General features: G+C 45.3%; 3 protein-coding genes across 6 annotated transcripts; all 3 read left to right on the plus strand.

The window, feature by feature from the left end:
- The first annotated feature begins 3,141 nt into the window (after nt 1–3,141).
- On the plus strand, nt 3,142–10,828 carry LOC100384646 (uncharacterized). The gene is made up of 7 exons (NM_001177136.1): nt 3,142–3,329; nt 5,532–5,794; nt 7,041–7,122; nt 8,737–8,871; nt 9,122–9,297; nt 9,379–9,530; nt 10,001–10,828. Exons 2-7 carry the CDS (start codon nt 5,556–5,558, stop codon nt 10,678–10,680), a joined length of 1,464 nt encoding a protein of 487 aa, NP_001170607.1. The 5' UTR covers nt 3,142–3,329; nt 5,532–5,555; the 3' UTR covers nt 10,681–10,828.
- A 1,153-nt stretch (nt 10,829–11,981) lies between these two features.
- LOC100275350 (uncharacterized) lies at nt 11,982–14,894 on the plus strand. 4 transcript variants are annotated; one of them, XM_035962980.1, is made up of 5 exons: nt 11,982–12,219; nt 12,433–12,506; nt 13,328–13,441; nt 13,940–14,036; nt 14,484–14,715. In XM_035962980.1, exons 2-5 carry the CDS (start codon nt 12,462–12,464, stop codon nt 14,501–14,503), a joined length of 276 nt encoding a protein of 91 aa, XP_035818873.1. In that variant the 5' UTR covers nt 11,982–12,219; nt 12,433–12,461; the 3' UTR covers nt 14,504–14,715.
- A 1,218-nt stretch (nt 14,895–16,112) lies between these two features.
- LOC100217173 (uncharacterized) lies at nt 16,113–17,439 on the plus strand. Its single transcript, NM_001362653.1, has one exon. It carries the CDS (start codon nt 16,162–16,164, stop codon nt 17,278–17,280), a length of 1,119 nt encoding a protein of 372 aa, NP_001349582.1. The 5' UTR covers nt 16,113–16,161; the 3' UTR covers nt 17,281–17,439.
- Nucleotides 17,440–17,763: the final 324 nt, after the last annotated feature.

The following is a 17,763-nucleotide window of genomic DNA, read 5'->3' on the forward strand; positions in this document are numbered from 1 at the left end:
TGGCGGACACATCACCGGCTCGCATGAGGCCTTGGCTTCGCTCAGAAGCAACCTTGACTAAATCGCCACACCGACTGACCAAATTGCAGGGGCATTTAACGCAAAGGTGGCCTGACACCTTTATCCTGACACGCGCCCCCGGCAGAGCCGAAGTGACCGCCGTCACTCCACCGCTCCACTAACCAGTCTGACAGAGGGACAACGCCGCCTGCGCCACTCCGACTGCAGCACCACTCGACAGAGTGAGTCTGACCGGCAGTCAGGTCTTGACAAAGGCGCCACGGCGAACTCCGCTCCGCCCGACCCCAGGGCTCGGACTCGGGCTAAGACCCGGAAGACGGCGAACTCCGCTCCGCCCGACCCCAGGGCTCGGACTCGGGCTAAGACCCGGAAGACGGCGAACTCCGCTCCGCCCGACCCCAGGGCTCGGACTCGGGCTAAGACCCGGAAGACGGCGAACTCCGCTCCGCCCGACCCCAGGGCTCGGACTCGGGCTAAGACCCGGAAGACGGCGAACTCCGCTCCGCCCGACCCCAGGGCTCGGACTCGGGCTAAGACCCGGAAGACGGCGAACTCCGCTCCGCCCGACCCCAGGGCTCGGACTCGGGCTAAGACCCGGAAGACGGCGAACTCCGCTCCGCCCGACCCCAGGGCTCGGACTCGGGCTGAGACCCGGAAGACGACGAAACTCCGCCTCGCCCGACCCCAGGGCTCGGACTTCGCCCTGGCCTCGGCCGAACGACTTCCGCCTCGCCCGACCCCATGGCTCGGGCTCGGCCACGGCAACAGAAGACGGACTCGACCTCGGCTTCGGAGGAACCCCCACGTCGCCCTGCCTAGGGCACAGACCGCCACGTCAACAGGAAGCGTCATCATCATCCTACCCCGAATCGACTCGGGTCACGGAGAACAAGACCGGCGTCCCATCCGGCCAGCTCCGCCAGAGGGGCAATGATGGCGCTCCACAAGCTCTGTGACGACGGCGGCCCCCAGCTCTCTTACGGAAGCAGAACGACGTCAGCAGGGACTCGACCGCTCCAACAGCTGTCCCTCCGCCAGGCTCCGCCGCACCTCCGACAGCCACGACATCACACCAGCAGGGTGCCCAGATCTCTCCGGCTGCCACATTGGCATGTACCTAGGGCGCTAGCTCTCCCTCCGCTAGACACGTAGCGCTCTGCTACACCCCCCATTGTACACCTGGATCCTCTCCTTACGACTATAAAAGGAAGGACCAGGGCCTTCTCAGAGAAGGTTGGCCGCGCGGGACCGAGGACGGGACAGGCGCTCTCTTGGGGCCGCTCGCTTCCCTCACCCGCGTGGACGCTTGTAACCCCCCTACTGCAAGCGCACCCGACCTGGGCGCGGGACGAACACGAAGGCCGCGGGACTTCCACCTCTCTCACGCTCGACTCCGGCCACCTCGCCTCTCCCCCCTTCGCGCTCGCCCACGCGCTCGACCCATCTGGGCTGGGGCACGCAGCACACTCACTCGTCGGCTTAGGGACCCCCCTGTCTCGAAACGCCGACACTTACGTTATGCACCGCCCAACAACTTACGTTAGGCACTGCCTCAAGGCTTGCGTCCGGTGTGCCCGGCCACATGTCGGTACCGGACCTCAGCCTAGGCAGGGAGCAGGCCTCGGGGACGTGTGGCGATGCGACACCTCCGGGCCCTCCCTTATAGGGGACTCAGATCATGCTTAAGGGGGTTCGACCCCCAGCTGTTTTGGTCCGGACACACAATGGTTTTGAGGTCTGGATGACACACATGGGGTCCTGGACCACTCTGGGGTCTCGCTACCAAAGAGTGTCCTTTCTCCATGGTCACAGGGACCTCCGGACCCCTCTCCGGGGATCCGATGGGTACATGTGCAGGTCTGAGTTCCGCCTACGAGGATCCCAAACCTACGATTGAAGTTGTCGGTTACTTCCTTTATGGGACTCGTGGCGATGGTGGTCCATCCTAGGGAAAACAAGCCAACTGGCCCGTGGTTTCATATGGTGGACCTTAACCTCGAGCTAGGAAACAAGTGATGAGCGTCGTCCCATCCACAAGGGTGAGCTATGACCCTGCAGGACTCGTATTTCTGTTATGTGTAATGACAGAAATGGGGTTTGCCTCGGTTAAAAAATGAGATTGTAGGACTATGCGATATCCAATGGACAAGCAATTCACAATCTCATCCAACTTTAGTGAAAACCTTAAGCCCTATCTGGAGTGTAGTTTTAAAGCCATGATTTTTAATAGCACAATAATCTAATATTTATCATGATATAACCATGGTTTTTACAATAGTCAATCAAACACTTGTTTGGTACCATGGTTTTTGTGCTATCACAAAGTTCCATTCAAAAGTTTTTGACCCGCGACTATACAAGTCAAATAAATCGCAACAGTTTATATAGACTAAAAAGATATAAGTGTATGACAGTCCACATGAAAGAGTGTGCGACAGAGAGGTCACTTCACGCCCACAGCGAAAACTTTAGTTTGGACCAAAGTTTTCCATACTCCAAAAATACTATGGCATGCTAAAACCAAGATTCTATATATTGTTATTCTAGATTGTCTATCAAACCCTTTTTTATCCTCTAAAACCACGAACTTCTCTAATACCATATTAGGTCCGTTTTGGAAGTGTAGTATTTTTGTAGTTTCGAAAAAATAGTATGGTATTAAAAGGTACTGTGGTATTGGAAGCCAAAAGATGTTTGGTTGGTAGAGGCAAAACTACTTTTAAAAACCATGGTTTACCCAAAACGATGTTATTTTTGGAGTTTTGGAAACTCCATTGAGGACCTCAGTTTTTTTCTCTTCTCTCTACACATACTTTGTTTTTTCAATAAAATCAATTAGATAGCGGTTCTAGGCAATACTGTGGTTGTACCATGGTAAAGTAATACTATAATATTTATGTCATGTATAATATTTTAAAACTGCATGATCAAACATACCCTTATTGTATTAGGAAAAAAAAAGTCTCACTAAAAAGGGCCTGGTTAGCCAATCTATCAAGGCCCACCTTATTACCAAGCCCAGTCATTCTTTTCTGCTACAGTACCGTGCCTGGCGATTCCGCGTCCACGCACCTCTCAGTTAGGGTTTCGGACTCGAGGCCAAGTTCATCTCCGGACGAGCATACCGTGAGCCCCAACGCTCCAGGTGGTCAGCTTCACTTCCGAGCGCCCCTCTCCCGACAGCCGTCTCCTCCTCACCGCTGCTTCATCACCTAGCCGTCGCCACCCATCGCCTACAGCGACAGCCGTCTTCCGTCACAGCGGAGCGCCCCTCAGATCCAAGGGACGCTGCACGAGCGCAAGAGCAGGTATGCCCAGCTTACATAATTCGAAAGGACGGGCAACTTGGTTAAGCTGTAAACAACTTGTGAAGCAAGGACGATAAGAGCAAACTGTCTTCGAATTTGTATCGAATTCTCTTTCGTCTGTGTGACTCGTCTGCCTTTAAACTACAATAGCACAAATCATGTGATTAAGTTGATAGAGGCCGCGTTCCAAAATTAAGCTCACAGGGCGTTTGGATCCCTTCATTTTAGAGGAATTTGAATTCACTCAATAAAGTAACCTATTTAGCTTGGAATTTGATATTTCATCACTTTCCAAAGTTCAGTTATAAGCCTATTTCAAATTCATGGGGTGGAGTATAAGAAATGATTTTATGTATTAGTAGAATTTGTATCTACTCTGTAACTTACAAGACGCTCTTCGACTCACTCCTCTATAGTAAAAATGTAGCACATAAATATCTCCGATATCTTGCTAATAATAGTATACAAATATATTTTGCATAAAACCGAATTAGCTTAATTGATATATGTCTAAATTACTGTTATTAGAATGAAATTTAATTCCAATGATCCAAACGGGGCATCATGGTATTATCAAGCTAAGAACAGCCATGATCGGAAATATTTGCGATATTTCTCTCTTATGCCGCCCTGATTACATTCAGCAACTGACCAACCTCTAATACATGAGGGATGCATTAACTGCAGCAAATTTGTGTTTTATTTTGAATAGAAGGCTTCTCTCTAGCTTTATGGGAAGCAAAATAGTCTGCAGAGGTTACCTGCTCTTACATAATAGATGCTTGACTTGTCAACAAAGGAGAAGAATCTGTGCCTAAGATCAGCATACACAAATTACAGAGCAAAATTCAACTGCCTTGCTGCTTTAGCCTAAAACAAGTCGTGGCCCACTGTAAAAACCTCTAGACCCATCAGAGAACCAAACAAACATAATGACGGTTTTAACCCAACAAACAAAACAACTGAAACCTATTTTCTTTTTTACTACTAGTTAAAAGGTCACCATCGTTTCAAAACTTAGATTATGCTATATATCATTTGGTTAAAACTCACGTCATTCTGAAAAACACAATCATTTATAGTTAGACAAAGCGTACTTCAAGCATGTCCTAGTCCTATCCTAACATAAAGATCAACAACTCTTCGTTCTCCCCCTGCCTTTCAGGGGTGCAACAAATGATTAATGGGATACACTCTTAGGAGCTGGTTGACACCCAAAACTCATCTAATCACTCCCAAACATGCAACGAGATGATGAAACTATACAGTTCACAGTTTATAGCATCTGACATATTTCACCAAGTCACATTCTCCTTGCCTTGTCCATTTTTTCTTTCAGAGTTGCTCTGCCAACTGGATGCTGTCTTTGTATAGTTGCCATAAAATGATACAGATTTTCAGGGGCAGTTTAGTATTAGAGCCGCACCATCATCACATCTAAGACACCTGGGTAGTATAAATGTCGTTTATAGAGAAGTAGAGAATTTCCATGATTTCTCCAGTATCCAACACACTGTATTGTTCTCCTTGAGTCCTTGAGGTGCTTTGTCTGCATTATCTTTATCAGCTCGTCCAAATCTAGCAAAATATCATGTTTTTGTCGGTTGAAACTCAAGCAGAAATGGTAGCACTAAACGATTGATCTCACCTTAATTATAGACCACACTCATCATTCACTGGACAACAGCCTACATATTGAGATTATCTTCTAGAAGTGTTTTCCTGGTGAAACCAAATGAATATACACATCATTCAAGTTAGACAGCTCTAGTCGTTTGTTTAGTAGCCATATATGCATGATTCACGTGACTTTGTTGTTTGAACTCTTATTGTACAATCAACTAATGATCAATGACTTGCATGATCTTTATATCCATTTGGTTTAACCACAAAAGTACTTCTAGAAGGAAAATACCAACATGTAGGCTGTTGTCCAGTGAATGATGAGTGTGCTCTATAATTAAGGTGACATCATCTGTTTAGGGTTACTTACCATTGCCCTTCAGTAAAACTTTCTGAAGCATATGGGTACCTTGAATAGTTGAATAGCATACAAGTCCTAAATGTGATTACTGGACTCTGGTGTTTAGACTTTAGACATGTACATGCACTGATTATTTAATATTGCATAACCCGTCATTGATCCTGCTACTACTCGATTTTGCAACCAGTAACACTGTAGGCCACACTTTTTTGCTTCAGGTTGTTGAGAAGGGGAATATAATCATGGATATCATGCAGACTAGTGACTCTTCACATCATGGAATTGTAGAAAATAGCCCGTACAGAATTCCATATGACAGACATGCAGAAGGTGGTCAACTTGGTGCTTCATGGTATTTTAGTAGAAAAGAAATAGAGGAGAATTCCCTTTCGAGGAGAGACGGCATTGATCTGAAGAAAGAGTCTTATCTTCGCAAGTCATATTGCACATTTCTGCAGGATTTGGGGATGAGACTTAAAGTGTAAGTATATATTATACCACAAATTCTATGTCAATTATTTTTACTTGCATTTCCTGAAAATACAACATCCATTCGCCTGTAATATCATTAGCTGTTATTTTCAAATTTATTTAGATAGCATGCTAATTTTCTGGGGCTTAGTTTTCCTAGGGAGAATTCCATTTATTCCCTAAACTTTGGGGTGGAAGTTGAGATTTCACACTAACATAAGACCAGATATCCTTTTTACCTTAGACTTTACACTATACAAACAAACACCATAATATTGGAAAGTGTATCTTGCCTATGTGAAAGTAATGCATGGGTTGTTTACCATGTAAGAGTGAATGCCACTTTATCTTGTTTTAATGTTTTATTGATAAGGAAAAAACTTGGTCCCATGTTTCATATGAAGGAAGTCTTATCTCCATGCAGCCACAGACTGGTAGTTTATTGAGAGATATGGCCAAACATACTAGCAGAACTATTTAAAGAGTTGGTTGCCTATCACACCTGACGCTTGGGACTACCCTCAATTGATCTTTTATTATGGCACAATGTCTTTTTAATACTTTATGCTTCTGTATATTGAATGGAGTCAATGGACTTCTCCTTTTTCTTCTGTAACTCTTTATAGCTTATACAAATATGTGTTATCTGCTTGTTTTAGACAGTTTATGGTCTTATTTGTTCAATTTGATTTGTATGTGTTCATTGATTTTTGATAGTTCTTTATATGTATGTTCAGTTTTATGTGCCTGCGATGTAGATCATTTGGTACCAAATAGATCTAATTTGTTGGTTGTTATTGCCCACATTTGTTAATTCAATTTTATATCTGATAGTTGGCATATAACTGTCCACAACTATGCTCCTTTTGTAATAAAAAAACTAAGACCTGATGGTTTCGTGAGCACAAGTGTCAGATGTGTAAACTGCTGCATTGGCAAACCAATGCAATAGCAATCGAGGATGGTGAATTTTCTACTTTTAATACCAGTTTATATTGTGGCTGCTAGTTCTTGCCTAGCATGTCACGAACAGTTAATAACATCCTTGTTTTTAGTTAGGTGGAACAGATAATGCACAACATTGTTTAGCACTGTATTTCAGTTGCCTGACTGCCTGAAAATAACTGTATTTTGATTGTCTACTAGCTGGCAAACATGCCTGCATGCTACTGCACGGGTTGTGATATCTTGTTTGAGTTGAAACCTTTTTTATATGTAATTTTTTTCTTCTAATGCTGATGAACTTTGTAATGTAGACCTCAAGTGACAATTGCTACTGCTATAGTGTTCTGTCATCGGTTCTTTCTTCGTCAATCGCATGCCAAAAATGACAGACGGGTTAGTTTTATAGATGCTTTTTTAACCTTTTAACCTCTGCATTTGTAACATGATTGTAAAGAGCAATTTTCTTTATACATATAAATCACTTGAACACTTTGGTCTACATTGTTTTTTTTCTCGAACACGCAGGGGACCGGCGTATAATTATATTAAGAAGAAAGGGACCAAAGGTTACAGAAAACCCGAAAGAAACAGCCAGGTTTTAGGCAACTAAGAAGCCTAAAAACCTAGCCTAAAACTACCTATTTACACCACTAGAAACAGAGGGATACACGACCTTAACCCACACATAGCATTCATCTGCCCCGACCCAGGAGCCATAGCAAGCAGGTAGGATATCCCTTTTGCTCCAGCCATACTCCACCTCTGCAATTCCTCATTCACCACTGCCAAAACAACATTTAAATTTGGGGACACTCCATCAAACACACACCTATTTCGGTGAGTCCAAATTGACCAAGCACAGAGGATGATGACAGAGTTCAACTCTTTTTCTAATCTGACCCTCCACTCGGCTATTTACTGTTTCCTAGCAGTCATCAAAGGAAAGCCTGCCCACTTGAGGGGCCAATGCTTGCAGGCCAAATTTACTAAATGTGTTACAGCTGCCTAGCAAATGATCAATTGTTTCAGGTTCCTGATCACACAGAGGACAACTCTCAGGGTGCTCCAAATTTCTTTTTGCATGTCAATCAGCTGTCCAGCATTTCTTATGTGCCACCAACCACATAAAAAACGTATGCTTACCAGGTGCCCAACTTTGCCAAATCCTTTCCCCAGGCTAGAAGGGGATGGATCCATTGAACAAGACTTCATAGGCAGACTTGGCTGAGTATATCCCAGAGGGTGAGAATTGCCAAATGTGAATGTCTTCAACATCTGGTTGCAAAACAACTTCTGATAAGAGATCCCAAAGTAACAAATATTCCATTAGTATTGCCAATGTAAGAGCACCCTGGATATCAGAAATCCATTGCTGATTAGTGAGGGCATCATGGACTGTTCTTTTTCTGGCTCTGTTAGAGATTGCTCCAAACAGATTTGGTGCAAGATGATCTGTCCTTTGTCCTTTCATCCATCTATCAGTCCAGAAATTGATATTCCTCCCATTACCAATCTCTGATTTCAAAGCAATAGAGAAAGGGAATTAACTACTTTATGTGCTTGGGTGGGGATGAAAGCCCATGGCTTATTTGGTACTATTTTCTGTAGCCATAACCAGCACATTCTCAAGGCCCACCCCATTTTTTGCAAATGAGATGAACCAAGTCCTCCCAATTGTAGTGGCCGAGTCACCTTGGGCCAAGCTATCATGCAATGTCCTCCCTTGACATCATTCCTGCTCTTCCAGAGAAACCCTCTTCTATAGTCAGCGCAATCTCAGTAGGTAGTAACTGGTAAACCTCTGGTGCTCACAGTCACAGTTCTGGTACCACCTACATGTGGAAGACAAAAAATAAAATCCTCATCAAGTCATCATAAAAATTTAAGTTTGTTGTCAATACATGCATTTCTTTTTAGCATACTGCCACTGCTTTCTTATTTCTACTTGATAGTTATTCATTATCTGCTAATGGAAGTTTTAATATATAAGTTCATTACAACATGCAGACAATTGCAACAGTATGCATGTTCTTGGCGGGAAAAGTTGAAGAAACACCCAGACCTCTGAAGGATGTCATACTTCTTTCATATGAGATCATCCACAAAAAGGATCCTGCTGCAGTTCAACGAATAAAACAGAAGGTGATTTGATTTAGAGCATTTAATATCTTGATATTGCTGTTCTAGGTAATCCGAAGTTCCGAACTTCATGACCTATGATGTTATTATCCTTTTCTCCTATTATTATTCTATCGATGGCTCTTCCTTTTCATTTGTCCTACAATAGTACCTTTTTTTAAAGGCAAGGCTAGGACGACTCTTTTTATGCAATTTTACGTCCTGTTTACTGTGGCACGCAAAATAACTGAGGCTGTTTGTTTTGTTTCTTCAGGAAGTATATGAACAACAAAAGGAACTTATTTTACTCGGGGAACGTGTTGTGCTTGTGACACTTGGTTTTGATTTGAATGTGAACCATCCTTACAAGCCCTTGGTTGAAGCAATAAAAATATTCAAGGTTGCTCAAAATGCACTTGCTCAAGTTGCCTGGAATTTTGTCAATGATGGGTATGCTAAAATTACTCTTCCTCATTACAAATAGTAATCCACAAACATCCCTATTTACTACGCCTTAAAAGGGGTGTACAGGCTCCGCACTTCACTTTGCCTGCAATTTAAACCGCACCATATTGCGGCTGGTGCAATCTTCCTCGCTGCGAAGTTTCTCAAAGTCAAGCTTCCATCAGATGGCGAGAAGGTCTGGTGGCAAGAGTTTGATGTAACTCCGTGGCAGCTGGAAGGTTGGTCTCTAGATGCAAAGTCACTAGTGTGCACCTTAACTGCACTACTGTAAAATTCATTTTTGTAAGTGCTAGTTTCCTACTAATTAGCTATCTAGTAACCCCATGGAAATTGGATAGCCAAAGATAACTGGCATGTCCAAAACTGATCGTGGAACTAAGATAGGTTGAATGCACATATAATTCCACGATCTATGGCTCTATACTCAAGGCAATCCTATTTGACTTTAATGCATTCTGGGGACATGCCAAATGTAGTCAGGAATAGTTGTTTGGTGATGTCATTTTAGCGCATCTGTTTAGTTAGGTCTTGCCAGTCTTGCAATTTGTTATATATCTTTTTGCCGTCATGATGTTTTTTTGGTCCTTTTCTTCACTTTTGACATATTTCTGCTTTGAAAGATCATTTTTATGAATTATACCATCAAAGCTACATGCTTATGCCTTATGTTTTTGGTTACTCCTTTCAGAGGTTAGCAACCAGATGTTGGAACTGTATGAGCAAAACCGTGTTCAACCACCACCATCACAAGGCAATGATACTGAAGGCAGTTCTGCAAGTGTTGCGAATCAACGTGTTCCTGGTAAAGTTCCAGGAGTAGCTGATGAACCTCCTGCCCATGACCATAACCAAGCACCCAGACCATCGAGCCAGCAGAACATGTTAGACCACCGTGGTTATGACCACCCTCACCCAGATAAGCAAAACTATAGGATACCTCCAAATGATGCAAGGGATGGCACTGCTAATAGCAACGAAGGTCCCAATGTGTCGTCTTCAATGATGGATGCGATGAAGAAGGTAAACAAGGATAAGGTGAAAGCGGCACTGGAGAAGCGTAGGAAATCGAAAGGTGATTTTTCAAGAAAGGTCGATGTGATGGATGACGATGACCTCATTGAGAGGGAGCTGGAACATGGCGTGGAGTTGGCTGCCGAGGATGAGAAGGTCAAGCAGGAGAGAAAGCAGAGCTGGCCTCATCTTGCACACCACCAGAGCACCAACCGTGAGAATACCGAAGAGGGTGAGCTGTCCATGGACAGTCAAGAATACCGTTCTCCGGAGCATGACAATCGGAAGAGAAAGGATGTGCGTGAGTACCGGAACTACGATCGTGACGAAAGGGACCTTAAAAGGCTAAGATCATGAGAGTTGCACTTTTGTCGGAGTCTCATGTTGTTCGTGCCATAACATGATGTGGAACCTCTATCTTTCTGTCACAGGTGTACTTGATGCTTATTTGGTATGCTGGGGGATTTGAACTGTTACATATATAAGTTTATAAGATGGTTTCCCCACGGTCATGTATGTGTTTAGCCATGTTGGCAATTGAGATGGCGCTGTGCCTTGAGTATTCCACAGGTTTATGCTGGAAACAACATTTAAGGAAGCTGCGTCCTACGGGTATCTGAAATGTATGTATTTTGATTCCAAGGTTTCCTCAACTCTAATGGTAGCCTGCGTTTTTTTATCCGTCTATCTGGGAACACGGGTACTGGGGATGAGGTCGTGCACATAATGTTGTTGATTTTGATACCATGTAATGTGCATGTTCTCTCCTTCCTAAGTTATGGTTTTTGTTTTTGGGTTTTAGATATATAGTTTTATTACAGCACTTCCAAGAGTTTCTAAAATCCACTCCTAATCTTGATTTTTGTAGCAAGACTGCAAAAAGCTGTTATTTAATAATCTCCTATCTCATCTCCTCGTCTTGTCGACTTTTCTCTGTAGTCGTTCATCTGAACCCTTCATTTGAATCCAACCGTGATTAGGGGTGGCTAACGAGCTGGCTTGGCTCGTCCGAGTTCGAGCTGGCTCGTTAAGTTAACGAGCCAGCTCGGCTTGACTTGTTAAGGTAATGAGCCACAGAGTTAGCTCGGCTCAGCTCGTTTAGCTCGCGAGCCAGAGCAGGAAAAAAAATAAAATGTACATAATAATTATTTTTTAGTTAATTTTAAACTAATTTAACAATAAAAATAGTAATTATACTCATATTTTCACAAACCACGTCAATATAACACCAAATTAGCACAATTCATCACTTATTAATTCACAATTCACATACAAGTCCATCAGTTTAACTCATAATTATATTTGCATAGACCAAATTAACATATAGATATAGTTTATTAATCATTAGTTTAATTCATATGTCATAGAAACCTCACATATATATAACATGTTCATCAATTATTCTGTAAATGATATGCATATAGTTTCGTTTTACTGGAATATGGTAGCTCGTTTAGCTCGCGAGCTGGCTCGTTAACGAACCGAGCTAGGATATCAACTCAGCTCGTAAAAAATTTCAAACGACCGATCCGATCCGAGCCGAGCTGTCCATGAACCGAGCGAGCTAGCGAGCCACAAGCATTTCGTCCAGCCCTAACCGTGATCCTACAAATGACCATTGACCACAGCCACTTCAGGCCGATCAAGTACAGCAGCCCAGCCCATTTGGCCCATCTCAACCGAAGGAGGCAAAGACGCAACGCGAGGTCTCATGGGCGACCGGGCCATTCGTCGTCTCCGTTGTCTTTGTTGCAGATCGGTGCTCCTCTCACCACCAGGCCGCCACAGCTCGCCGGCTTTCCCCTCCCTGCCATCGAGCACCACCTGGTACGCTCTCCGCTTGATCTCCCCTTCCTGCTGCGGAGCCGTGCGAGCAAACCTTAACGTAGTCCGTAGGTACGCCCTCCCCTTGTTCTTCCCTTCCTCCTGTGCGAAACCGTGCGTCCAAACCCTAACATACTATTCGTACTCGGACCTAAATCTAATGACAAGTGTATATGCATGCATTACGCCTACAGCCAACTAACTTCGATTGCTCTGCAAAAATTATGGAGTGTAGTGTACATGTGTATACCCATGTCCTTCACTGAGTCCACCCCTGCTTGACAGAGCAAACAGAGCAAGGAAATAGTTTAAGAATGGCTGCGCGGAGCAGTTCTATGGTTGCCGAGGATGACTACGAGGTACATTCCGGTTCTTTGCTCTCTTCCTGGCTGTTGCTCTGTTTCCCCACGTACCCTTGGGATTAAATTGTACTAGTGTAGACACGTGCAGAGTTGCGGCCTTGTTGAGCAACTGGAAATTGCTAGATGGTAGATGAACAAGTGGCATGTTTAACTACTATAGGGCAAGATATTTAGGTAGTAAAGTAGAATCGGAGTATCTTTTGTTGTTGGATGAGTTCACCTTTAGTCTTTACTTGTACTTGTGTAGATTTATTGATTGATGACTTCATGTGTACAAATTCCAGGGATACAATTGGTATGAGAAAGTTTAGTAGCTTTGTACTGTTTTGGGTGTGATTAGATTGAATGGAAACAAAAAATCAATTGTCAACACATTGTTGGGTGATAGTGCAACCTTTAATGCTTAGGGTATTAGAGCTGGACATATATAATTGTATTTCATAAAAAATAAGAAAATATATAGGAGTATAAATATATATCCTCTCCGTTTCAAATTGTAAGTTGTTTTATCTTTTTAGGTACATAGCTTTTACTATGTATCTAGACCTAATGTATATCTAGGTATATAGCAGAAGCTATGTATCTCAAAAAGCCAGAACATACTTACAATTTGGAATGGAGGAAATATTTGTTTTCAGTTACATTGGTTTCCGACTAGATCATGATGTTGAATCATGTTGCAGCAGAATAATGGGGTTTTGCAGAGGATGCAAATATCATCCACAGTAACATAGCATTTTTGTCACATCCATATAGTAGGTCTAAATTTACTCTTAATTGTAATTGTATGTGCTCTTATAGTGAGTGATGTGATGCAGACGGATCAGAAGAAGCAAGCTGCTGCAGATGTTCTTTTTCACTATTCACAATTTGTTATGGTTTGCATTGGTGAGGATGTTCGCCCTACTGATCTCAGGTTACATCTTATGAAGGTATATTTATCTTTATTATAATCAAAGTTGCCTCTATCTTGTGAATTAATCATATGTTTTTCTTTTGCGAAGAATTGTTTTTCTTTTTGAACACTAAGGAGAATTGTGTATCATTGAATTAAGAAGAAAAAAGGGACCCTTACAAAACATCACACCCAAAAGGAAACTACAAATCTCCTTAGCACCAGTAAAAGAAAAGGATATGACCGCAACCTAAAAAAACACTCACCTTACTGAGGGTCTATTTAGTTCAGCTGTAGATTCTTGGAAATTTGATTTTAGTTCACCTTACTGTCAATTGTAGATTTTGTAAGGACACAATAGCTTGGTAACATGGATAACATGAATCTGAAAAATCTAGGATAGAAGGTGATTCTGAATTGAACTAGAGAAATATGTAGATTTTCAGGAATCAATTCTGTTATAGTACCCGTTTGGCTGTGATCCATAAGGCTCATATAATGACAGCATACATCATTTGCTTTCTCTTTTCCGTAGGAAGTTTCAGGAATGTCCACTTCTCTGAAGGAGCCTCAACAGGCTGCTGCCTCACCGGCTTCCAGTGGGGAACCGTCTTCCTCTGGAACGATGAAAGGTGACAAGAATGAAATCTCCTAAGCTTCATAAATTATTATCCAACTCAGGACTTCTTCTGTTCCTTACGCACTGAGAAGATTGTAATGTTCAGAACTTCGGATGATGAGGCTTACTTGCAATATAGGAATGTAAATATGTTAGGAACATTGTTCATAGCTGTCTGCTGTTCTGCTGCTTTAGCTTCTTTCGTGACAGCCTGCTTCATGTATGAAACTTTGAATCCATTTTTATTCAGGGGGCAGTAACGTAAATGCTGCTGTATTTTTTTTTAAATGGCAGGTGAATATTGTATTCTGAATAAGTCATGTTTACTAGAATCGTTGCTGTGGCTTTGATTGGATCGGCTAGGACTACCTGTTGTCTGCAGCTAAAAATTAGATGGATGTTTGGATCTTTGGCTATACCTAACAACTGACCATGGTACCCTTGTCTTTATCCTCGACAGGAGTACAGGACTATAGATGACAACAGGTACACGAAACATTGCGGTTTTGACTACTCTCCCCTCTACTTTTGATATAGGCAGTTTGTCATGGAAGTGCATGTTGGGAAGCTGTTTTCCGTTGAAAACACCAACACCCATCAAACAAGAAAGTCTTTCTAGTTTTTTTATCGTCGGAAAGTCTTTCAAGTTTATCGGCTTGCCGGGACTTTGATGGTGAAAGAGTTGTTTGTAACCTGCCTGCGTGACAACCCATGATCCATTCGATCTTGGGCTGGCTTGTCTTAGATGTTCGCCTATCGAATGGGGCCTGGGATTGTAGCGAGGGATTGTCAACAATTCATTGGATCTTTGGAGCAGCTTAAAAAAGACGTATAACCTACAGGGTAAGCATGGAGAAATGTCCATCTAGTGAGATACTGAATAATTACTCAAAGAGGAGAATTTTATACCAGAGAAATGAAAAGGATCTAGATAGCAACATACGTCTTTGTTATGATGAATCTAGAATAGATGGTTCACATCATCAAATGTTACTTAGTATCATATGCTAAGTCTATAATCAGGACGTCGAAAGAAACCACACTAGAGACAGCCACTTCAGTAAACAACAATTCTACTAAAGTTGCTATCCACTAATCTTTCTATGGATAATGAGCATAAAAGGCTCTCACGATACTCATTGTCCTGTGAGGCAGGAACTCCTCACCAAAGCGCCGGTCCTTTACACCCCTCCCGGCTCTCCACTCCACTTAGCTAGCTATAGCCACGACGAGGGAGGTGAGACCGGACAAGCAACCAATCGAGGAACCCGACCCGTGCGCATGCTAAGTGTGCAAGCCAAGCAAGCAACCTCTTTCCGCCATTCCTTGCTTTGGATTAAAAGGCACGGACGGGGGGCCTCTTGATCTTTCGCGCGCTGATGAAACGAAAGACACCTCCGCCTTGTCCTGTGAGCTCCGTGCTCCGTACAGACTACAGAGGCATATGGATTTAGCAGACTGTCAGTCATCACTCGTCAGTTAACTCTGAAACTGGTTGGCTTGCTTTCAGAACAAGAATACTGATACTTGGCTCTCAGGTCTCAAACAGGGCTCTGACGTCCCATGTCGTACAGAACAGTTTTGATTCCTTCTATCAGTTGTCAACTACCAGTACTGCTAATCCACTGATCACTATGGTCGGTACAAAAATCAGCACCACTCTCATCTGCACGGCCTGTGTACATGTCGGTGTATCCAAGTGACTAAACGCAGAGCTAGCTAATGACGGACACCTGACCTCCCACTCGTTTCCAGAAATGCCACACGACGTGTTTTACAGAGTATACACTTGTATTACACACGGAAACAAATATTTGGTGGCATTACATCATGCATGCAGTAAGATAGATCGATTGTTCTGCGTTGCCTCCATGTACTGCAATCAACGCTCGTCGATACATATGAGTAGGAGTAGCTGTTAAGAGAGAGTAGAGATCAGTTTTACGCAATCAGCATTGTAGTTGTGCAGTTGCGGAGTGCAGGCTTGGGTTGCTTTATTACACGGCTGCTGACATCGATCCTCCGTTCCGGCAGCTGTAGGCTTTGTTTCCGAAGATCCGCGCGAATAAAAGCCGCGGCACGCCGGCACCCCATCGTCGCTGCTGTCTGTCTAGGTGGATAGGCTAGCCTCGCTCGCCATGTCCTCCTCCTCCTCCTCCTCCTTCCCGTCTATACAGCAGCCGCCCCCCGCCGGTGCAATCCGTGGCACCTCCCCCTACTCCGCGTCCACGTCCTTCCTCCCCTCGTTCACGATCATCGCATCGCTGCTCGCCTTCGTGTTCCTCGCCTCCGTCTCCATCCACCTCCTGCTCCGCTTCCTCTCCGACCGCTCCTCCTCCTCCACGTCGACGTCTCGACCTCCGCCCCCGCAGACCCACCGCGACGCGCCGGGGAGCAGGGCGGCGGACGCGTCCGTGGCGAGGCCTGCCGCTGCCGTGGCGCCAGTCGACGCGCGGGGGAAGGAGGAGGCGGCGGCGGGCGACGAGAAGCAGCGGCTGATCGACTCGCTGCCGCTGTTCACGATGGCGTCGGCGCTCGCGTCGCTCCCCGGCAGCTCGCCCGACTGCGCCGTCTGCCTGTCGCCGTTCGCGCCCGACGCCGAGCTGCGGCTGCTGCCCGCGTGCCGCCACGCGTTCCACGCCGCCTGCGTCGACGCCTGGCTGCGCACCGCGCCGTCCTGCCCGCTCTGCCGCTCCGCCGTCGCGCTCCCGCCGCACCCCTCGCGCTCCGACATGCACGCCGCCGGCGCCGCGCAGCAGCCGCCGACGCCGACGCCGAGGGCCAGGGGCCGGTCCGGACCGAGCTTCCTCGTCGAGATGGGCACCGTCAGCAACCGCGGTGGCGGGCAGAGGAACAGCCGCACCTACTCGCTCGGCTCCTTCGACTACCAGATCGACGAGGAGGTGGAAGCCGTGGTATCCCGCGTCGCGCGCATCATCGCCAGCACCGTCAAAGAGGATAAGCCGCCTTCGGTCGAGGAGGGGCCGCCGCTGTCGTTGTCGCCACCGCCTCCGCGAGAGACGGTAGGGTCCTCGCGCGGGTGGCTGCGGGAGTACGTGGACCGGCTGGCATCGTCCGCCTACACGTTCTCGGAGCGGTGGAGCTCGCGCTGGAGCCAGGGGCTGCAGAGCCAGCAACGGCAGGAAGAGCCGTGGCTATGGGACGCCGAGGCCGCGGCGATGTCGGCGGCGCCGGGGTCCGGCGATGAGGAGGAGACGGCGTTCATGGTGATGTACCGCTGGATCGCCGGGGTGTAAACGTAGTCGAGCTAGTTCAGGTCTCACCAGTGACTAGTGAGAGCGTTCATGGATATCCTCGGAGTTCGCATTTGGGAACACGTACGAGGAGACATGGATGGAATGATGGATGGATGGATGGATGGATGGAGGCGGCAAGGAAAGCGGATACGATACGAGAATGTCCTTGCATGTTGGATGGATATTGTAGTATAACTGTCCTGAAGATGTGGCCGTGTCATCCGTCTTACACTGCAGTGCGTGTGGTTTTGCCGTACAGTTCAGTATGACGGCCGGCAAGTGACAATGTGAGTGTGACTTAACCCTGCGTGTGGTCTTCATCCTCCCTTCCAGATTAATTCAAGCGAAATTGATGCCTGCACTACGGTAAAACACAAAATTTCCGACGGCCGAAACCGTCGGACATAGTTTATTTCTGACGACACCCGTTTATCTCCGACGGTAACTACTACTAAGTAAACTAAAACAATGTCACGAGTTCAA

This window comes from Zea mays, chromosome 10 (genome assembly GCF_902167145.1).
Source record: "Zea mays cultivar B73 chromosome 10, Zm-B73-REFERENCE-NAM-5.0, whole genome shotgun sequence".
NCBI classification, from domain to species: Eukaryota; Viridiplantae; Streptophyta; class Magnoliopsida; order Poales; family Poaceae; genus Zea; species Zea mays.